Source organism: Trematomus bernacchii, unplaced genomic scaffold, assembly GCF_902827165.1.
Source record: "Trematomus bernacchii unplaced genomic scaffold, fTreBer1.1, whole genome shotgun sequence".
Taxonomy (NCBI): Eukaryota; Metazoa; Chordata; class Actinopteri; order Perciformes; family Nototheniidae; genus Trematomus; species Trematomus bernacchii.
In genome coordinates this window covers 7,120,980-7,129,576 of record NW_022988098.1, presented here as the reverse complement: position 1 = coordinate 7,129,576, position 8,597 = coordinate 7,120,980, and the positions used below count along the sequence as shown (strand labels likewise).

Here is an 8,597-nt window from a genome sequence, read left to right as displayed (position 1 = left end):
CAACTTGATAATACAAATATTGCATTTTATCTGCAGTAGCCTCACTTTTCAAACCTTTAAGTTGCCGCTTGTAAAATGTAAAATGAAAACAGTTTTTACATTCTCACACTTTTATATGAACCCAGCTATCAGTTATGTTCAGTCGACATCTCTCAAATAATAACAAAGGGAAAGGATTTCATTTTTTGCTTTTTTATTTTTGCAAAAAGAAAAATAGTATATCTGGTATTCCAAAACAAAGAAAATGCAGCCTGTGTTATCCCAGAGTGAGAAGAAGGGTACTTTTCTCAGTCTTCTATGCAATCTGAATTATTTTTGCACAGGGTGAAATTGCCGTGCTGGATCTTTGAGACTTTGATGTCCGCATTTGCCTCTCTTTTCAGATCTGAAGGTTGAAGCTTATTTGTTAAAAAGTAAAACTGCTTTTACTTTCTCACACTTTCATATTTTCATTAAGCATCTATTTTATTTGTTTTATTTCATTTATTTTACTTGCACTATTTTATCCGTTTATTGTGTTGCATTGTTGGAGGAGGAGCCTGTGACCTAAGATTTTCATAGACATAACTACACTGTAGCCATGTACGAATGACAATAAAAGCCTTGCATCTTGAAAAAATAACAAAGGGAAAGGATTTCATTTTTTGCTTTTTTATTTTTGCAAATAGGAAAATAGCATATCTGGTATTCCAAAATAAAATAAAAATAAAGCCTGTGTTAAACCAGATAAACAGGCATGACAGAGAGTAGGGAGACAGAGAGACTGACAGAGAGACGTAGCGATAGATAGAGAGAATTGGATGATGATTAGGGAACACAGGTCTGGATGTAGGTCAGTAGAGGCTGCCTGGGGAGGCTCAGACACAAAGACAGCATTGGTTCAGACAGATAAACACGTCTGCCCGCCTGTCTGCCTTCAATGGGTTCCTACCTTACTAATAAGCATGGTTTGTTTATCAAACAGGAGTGAACCATAATGTATCCATTATGCTAAGAGACAGAGATATGGAGGAAGTGTAAATGTACACCGCTACATGCAGGGAGTGCTCTGCTTTTGAGTTTATCCAAAAGCCCCTAAAAATGAAAGTTAGGTTAGCCTACATTTTGTAGCAGTGAGTGCTGCTTCAACAGAGACGAGTCAGTTATGTGAGGCGTAATGAATACAGTCTCTTCATGTGAAGCAGTGGTAGCTTTACAAGCATCGACGTGTTTTAAAGAACACATGATAATAGTGACTGCATTGCAGTTCCTTAGAAAATATTTATAATCTTTTTTTGGCATTTTACCGTTCGTTCCAAAGGTATACATGTTATGGAACTGCCATAAGAACACAATGACTGTTTTTCTCACTTTCCACGAACACAAGTGCACTTGAGACTCAGCTGAATGGGACTCCAAATCCCAGACCATAATCAGTCTGACATTCCACAGATTGATCACGCTACAATCAAACTCACATGAAAATACCAAAAACCCTCTCTCCGGAAACACATTTGAATAGCTTAATGCACTGATTGAAAAATCCTCATCGATTTAAAAAAAGAAAACACATCTATATGTAAAGGCTACAAGCTGTACATGTTATCTTTGTCTTTTATGTTACGGTACACATATGTATGAGTATGCTAATAGAGATGATTAAGTAGATGTTAGCTGCCTATCCAGCTGTTTAAAATATTAGCTTTTCTTGCTGCTATAACCAACATACATGTATTATAGTAACTGCTACTGTTACTCAGGAAGAGCACTGTTTTGCCTCACTTTTGCACCGTTGAGCCAAAACATAACAGTAGTAGTAGTAATTGTTCAAGCCAGACAGAAGTCGGCTGCACAATGGTTGCGAGAGAATTTCCCAGAACAAAAGAGCTTAAAAACTGTCGTGGGTGTCGTTTCATGCTCTAGCTGGGCCAGAACAGGGTTTTCAGGTTTGTCAACTCCCCAGTTCCCAATCACAGTCAAATAAGAGCAGTCATATGATAAGAGTAGGATCAAGTGAGGTGGTTTTGTGATATGTACAAAGGCATCAATAGAGATTAGAGTGAACCGGGGCTGAGAGAAAAGGCATACGGGGTCAAACGAGGTGGATTATGATTGGACGAGTGCAACGAAGGCCAGGATGGGATGCGTTCAACATCGGAAGTTTTCTCAGTTTGGCCAAAATGTAAGTCTGACGATGTCTCCGCATTTTCTCCTAATATCAAGAGTTCATTCAGCGGGAAGTGGGAAAGCGTTTAGGGGAGATTTCATCAGAATGTCACCCTCATGTGATGGCTGTCACGCTCTGCCACTTTAACATGTCGTATGATGAGACACATGAAGATTAAAATTTCCTTTCAACAGCGTATAAAAATGAATGCTTAATCCATGGACCCTGAAGTTTGGCTTCGAAAAAGAATCACGGAAGTAAAAAGAGGATTATAGAGTTACAGACACTCCTATTGCTTGTTACTTCTTGAACAGCAGATAGTAGGTTAGCTTGAGTGGTTTGCAAGAGGGGCCCCTGTAAAAACTGTCTCCTGTTAGGTGTTTTGCATTGTGTGCCAGGAAATCCACTTTCAGATGGGGGTTTCCTGAGGAGAATCAGATGAGCTGCTCAGAAGGAACAGTGACATTTAAACAGCAGGGGGGGAGAGAAAGACAAATAGGAGGAGGGGAAGAAACAGCGTCCAGCTCTCACAATTCTTTTAAAAGTTCTGCTTGTGAAGCACCAAAAATATCCTGAGGGAGACCCGGACCCCCCCCTCGAGGCTGTTTAGGCTAAAGAGCGTCACATGGTGGCCTTGAGGATCCTGCCGGGTCTGGAGCTGCGGTGGACCTTGGTGTGTTTGGACAGGTGGTCGCTGCGGGCAAACTTCTTCTCGCAGAGGGAGCACTCGTACGGCTTGATGCCGGAGTGAGAGCGGCGGTGGCGGGAAAGTTCGTCAGATCGGGAAAACCTGGCGACAAAAGAGCAGGAAGGTGGAGTAAGGAACACCGTGATGAAAAGATACACCACATTTTTGTCCAAATTAGCCAACTGTCAAAGTCAAAGTCAACTTTATTGTCAATCTTCCAGCTGGTGTGTACTGACAGAGAGACCGTTTCCCACAATCCTGAATATAAATATTTATATACCTATATATATATACACAATCAAAGACACATTTATACATATGCCTGGCTTAGTTATCTATGATAATAAGAGCATCAGGATAGAGTGGTGCATTGATGACGTTTCTTAGTAGGCCGACCTGGAAGTAAGCATCGCAATGGTTCCCTCGTCAAAAAGCAATCGGATTTTTCCAGTGGATTTCGGTATATTTCATAAAATACGCTAAAATAAGATAACCCTTACCCAGGTCTTTCCACCCCCTTGTGATTTTTGAAGCGTAAATGCGATCGGAAGAAGTAAAAAGCTAGCGTTAAGCTATGAACGAACTACACAACGATCACATGACTTCATGTCACCACCGCTAAGCTAATGACGGCTAATGTTCGTCGTAGTGTTAGCAACTGCCATTATTGTGACACATAGAAGCTTCGGTATTATTCTCGAGTGGGGTATTAACTGACGTATTTGATGTCGTAGGACAAAACGTGAAAGTCTATTAAGCTTTTGTTCACCATATATCTTATTTCAGGCATCTAACCAATAACACGTTCAAAAAACTTTGAGACGAGGGAACCCGAAGTGGTAAAATGCGAACTCATTTCTGGGTTTTAAGACTCATCCCTGCATCATTATATTGCAGCCCGTTGCTAAAACCAATGGGGGAAAAAATGACATTTTGTATTTTTGTAATCTTGATCTTAAAGGTGGGGTAGGCAAGTTTGAGAAACCGGCTCGAGATACAGTTTTTGTTATATTCCATGGAATGCTCTTAACATCCCGATAGCAATGAATATCTGAAGTGCTTTGACAAAAAATCCATAAAAAAATGTCATCTGTGGAAGCCGTAGTACTGTAAAAAGCACGACCAATCATTTTAGCCGGCCCGGCTAAAATAACTGGATGGCCTACCTGCCTGTCAGCCTTCCATCTGTGCACAAACTTATCTCGTGCCCTCATTGGTCATGTGCGCGTTCGTGTGTGTTGGAGGAGGGGCTCTGTAAGGAAGTGGCAGATTTTCTCCGGTTGTGTATTTACAAATTCTAGCGATCTCGAGCCGGTTTCTCAAACTTACCTACCCCACCTTTAACTCTTAGCCGTTAGCAAACATCATGGAACCGCCTCCCCGTGGATCTTAGAACAGCAAACTCCCTTGAAATGTTTAAAATCTTTTTTAATATGGCTTTTAATTTGGGTTAGCTTTCAATTCTCACTAGTATCATTGTCCATGTTTTACTGTATTTTTTCAGTTTTGCTTTTATTATTTTTTTAAATGTTTTATTTGAACCTATTTTAATTTCTTGTCAGCTTACTTCAAGGGCATTTCATTAGGATCACTGTTGATGTTTTTATCTTGTTCTCTATTTATTTTAATATTGTTGTCATGTTTCCTTCTTGTTCTGTGAAGCACTTTGGGCTGCTTTGTGCATGAAAGCTGCTCTATACTCCAACTTCCACACCAACACTATGTGCAATATAAATATCATTACCATCATTACAAAACACTCGCTGCTATACAACATGTGCAATATCATTATTATTAATAATGTTCTATAATAACGTGAAATTACGTATCTGCCACTATGTTTTTTGCACTACTAAATACTGTTAATATGTACTTAATTATGTGACCGTCTATGTTTCCTGTAGATATTGAATTACTCTTTTTACTGCACTGTTAGTGTACAGTTTTATTATGCTGTGTATATTGTATTTTTGTAACTCTGGCACAACAATTTCCTTCGGGATAAATACAGTCTTATCTTACACAAATAAAGTTTATTGTTATTATTATTATTATTATTTCATCATGCTACATACCTCCAGCCGCAGTCGGGCCAGCTACACGTGTACGGTTTCTCTCCCGTATGCCGTCGGAAGTGAGCCTTCAGATGGCTGCTCTTGGTGTACATCTTCCCGCAGCCTGGGTGGGAGCACTTGTGGACCCTCTCTGTGGGGGGCAGTCTGCTCACCCGGGGGGTCATGGCCTTCAACAGTTCAGTGCCCTGACCCCCAACCCCCGTCAGGCCCTTGATCTCTAGAGTCCTCATAGTGAAGGGCAGGGGGGCGATCCTCACGTACTTCTGGTCAGCTGACTTGTTGTCTCCGCTGTTTAGAGACAACAAGGTGGTGGTGGTGGTGGGGTTCAGCAGGGTGACATGTTGTCCTCTTGCACCCTGGAGGCCCATGACCAGATGAGTGAGCCAGATGCCACTTTGGGCCCCTGGAGGAGAGCCAGCGGGGGTTGGAGATAGGGGCTGTAGCTGCAGAACCAACGGGGCACCAAGGAGCATTTGGGAGGAAGGTGAGGGGTTACGTTGAGCAGAAGGGGAGTGGTCTTCTGCGCTGATTTCCTCCTTTTTAGGGAAACTTGAAGTGCAATGAGAAGCAACCTTCCCTTGATCACGGCAAGTGTCTGAGGAGGCTTCGGGGGTCAAAGTGGAGGATGGAGAGTCACTGCATGGCAGAGGGGAAGCTTCTTCTTTTGGAATAAGAAGAAGACCCTCGTCTTTTGGGACAAGAAGACCCTCTTTGACAAGTTCCATCTTTTCCCTCAAGAACTCCTCGATGTCTTCCAGCGTGGGAGAAAACGGGGAAGAGGGATGGAAAGGGAAATCTGGCAGTTTAGGCTCGTGACTCGCAGGTTCCTCCTCATCGCCATCCTCCGCTCCTAGACAAGGCAAGTTTATTTATACAGCAGCTTTCAACACAAGGCAATTCAAAGTGCTTTACAAACATGAAAGACATTAAGAAACATATTATAAAATGGCATTTAAAAACACTCATTTAAAAGCAAAGATAATAAAACATGAATGACAAAGGTACATGAATTAAAGTTACAGTGCAGTGTGAGATACACGCATCTGAAATGTTTGGCTCTGACTCTCAATCATTGCTCACTTTTTAGCAGAAATAGTTTTCTTTGACCTCAATTTCTTTCTACTTTCTTTTTTAACTTATCCTTTAGTTATTTCAAGTGTTTCACGCTAAACGAACTTTTGGAATTCTAATCTGCAACCCAGTGTTCCGAGAATTAAACGGATCCAGGCCGTATTTGTGTAGCTTATAAAATGTATTTGCTCCCAGACATTCATGTGGCTTGCTAGTTTTGGACCCCGGACTTTAACCCCAATACACGTGACATCTCTAATCGGTTGACCAATACCTCCTAGAAAGATGTGCAGACTCATCTTCTCGTCCTCATCATCATCTTCTTCTTCCTCCTCCTCATCCTCCTCCTGCATCGCCCCCAGCTCCCCGGCGTCGGGGCTGTCGCAGGAGGCCGAGCTGCCCCCCTCGCTGTCTCCCAGGCCGAGGGAGAACAGGCTGCTGCTGTCCCTGAACAGGTCATTCTCCAAACTCAGCGTTCTGCTGCTGAGAGACACCATTGATCCAGGCCAAACGCAGAGGAGAGGCTGTTGAGGAAACACTATCCAGAAGAGGGATCACGGAAACCTGCAAAGGCAACATAAAGATTACTTTTTTAATAACAAAGCAGAAAGTAAAAGTGCACGAAGAGCTATTTACATCAATGCCCAGATTTAAAGAAGACATATTATGCTGATGTTTAGGTTCATATATGTATGTAGTGTCTCTACTGTGACATGTCTCCATGCTCTAATGTTCAAAAAGCTCTTTATTTTTCTCATACTGCCTGTGCTGCAGCACCTCTTTTCACCCTCTGTCTGAAACCAGAGCCCAGTCTTCTCTGATTGGTCAATCGCTTAGAGAGGGGGGAGGGAGTGTGTGGGAGAGAAACTGGAGCTTTGATGTCAAACACTGATGGGTTTATTCAGAGTATCGGCCGGAGGATTTACATCACAAATCACGAGTCAGAGGGTCTGACTTCACGGGAGAGTTGCCACGTCAATTCTGAAGAGCCTCTCTCTATGTTAGACCTTTTAACTGGTTCACAGAGAGTAATCAACATCTCTGAGGGAGTAGACTAAACAGCTGGGAACACTGAATCACTTGCGTCTGACACTTATGGCCTCAAAGAGTCCACAAACACTGATAAAGAACTGCCTCAGTGTTCTCACAACAATTACCATTTGTGCCCGAGAGTTGACCGGTCACAAACTGGTAACAACAACACATATGGCACCAATTAAAGGAGATAACAGACGTCAGAGTAGTTCATAAAACGTCACAGAGCAAAAGGTTAGATATCTAGAAGAATTATTCCTTAACAATCAATACAGGACTTTTTCGATCACGTTATGTGCAATTATTATTACATTTTCAGGAAATCATTACATTATTAGGTGTTATAATCTAATTGTACCACATACAAGTGTAATATATGGGGTATATTTTTGTAATGAGCAAAACATTGTGTACTGAATGCTTTCTGAAGCTTGAAGAATGTAAATATGTCACAGTAAAGGAACAAAATACATAATACTAATACTAATATGAACCTGAAAATAAGCATATTATGTGTCTTTAAGTTGAGGCATGTTTTGGTCAGGCCCAACTTTAAATTAGAAAATCCATTAAATATTCCCCAGAAAAGTACTATAATTAACTTTTTTTAAAGGAATACAAATATAAACTGCTATCTTCCATATAATTAAAAACATCTTATAGCACTGGTCTAGTATACATAGAACTGTAAAATGTATCACAGAGGTAAAACATATTGACAATTATGGAAAGTTGAATGGAAAAATGCAAAAAAGGTATGCAAATTAAAAGTTGAGTTAGTTAGCCACCAGTGGTAGTTCACCTTCAGGTCTGCAGATATCAAATGTGGAACTACAGTCCAAACACACACGCTAACAGTGGTGAGAAATGCCCATTAGCTTCCACAGGATGTGTGTTGCTGCTGTCAGATTGCAGGCACATGTTGCAGCAGGGCCTCACACACTTTACACAGAGCTGGGTAAACACGGCCCGCACTGACTTGCCCATTAGTGTGTGAGTGTGTGTGTGTGAGTGTTTCGAGGGGAATGTTAAACTCATGAGGATTGAAATCAGAAAACACCGCTCGATGACTATTTTTACCAGAAAGAGCGATCGACAACATGGCAAACCGCCTGAATGCAAACTGCGCCCGAATAGGAATCCATGAGTCTCCGGTTCAAAAGATCTATTTATACTCCTCCTGTTAACCGAGCAGCATCCCGGATATGTGGCTCGACTTACCGTGAATGTACTGCAGTAACTCGGTGGAGAACGAGCCGCACCGTCGAAGGGGTTCTTCTATTTTCCGCGTTTCTGTTTTCCTCCGTCGTGTTATTGTCGTAGCACGCTCACATCCCGTCCTTGCCACGGGTCCATGTTGGCATTCCTTTTTCCCAGCGTCACGTGACAAGCATTGCTGCACAACTCTGGAGGCACGGGTCCTGTTCCGCGGCGCTGATTGGCCGAGCGCGGCGGAGGCTCGCCCTAAAACGACGGCTCTGATTGGCCGCCACTCGATAAATTCAAGACTGCCATGTGTTGATGTAGAGATCACTGTACACAGCGACCACAGCGACTAACTGCCACACAGTGTGGCCTATTG

The 8,597-nt window shown here is 42.1% G+C and overlaps 1 protein-coding gene across 1 annotated transcript; it reads right to left on the bottom strand.

Moving 5' to 3' along the window:
* Positions 1 to 630: 630 nt before the first annotated feature.
* On the bottom strand, positions 631 to 8,395 carry si:ch211-117k10.3 (Krueppel-like factor 15). The gene is made up of 4 exons (XM_034121681.1): positions 8,237 to 8,395; positions 6,255 to 6,544; positions 4,910 to 5,759; positions 631 to 2,936 (listed from the first exon to the last, which is right to left on the bottom strand). The coding sequence occupies exons 2-4, from the start codon at positions 6,475 to 6,477 to the stop codon at positions 2,768 to 2,770; spliced, it is 1,242 nt and encodes a 413-aa protein (XP_033977572.1). The 5' UTR covers positions 6,478 to 6,544; positions 8,237 to 8,395; the 3' UTR covers positions 631 to 2,767.
* Between the last annotated feature and the right edge of the window lie 202 nt (positions 8,396 to 8,597).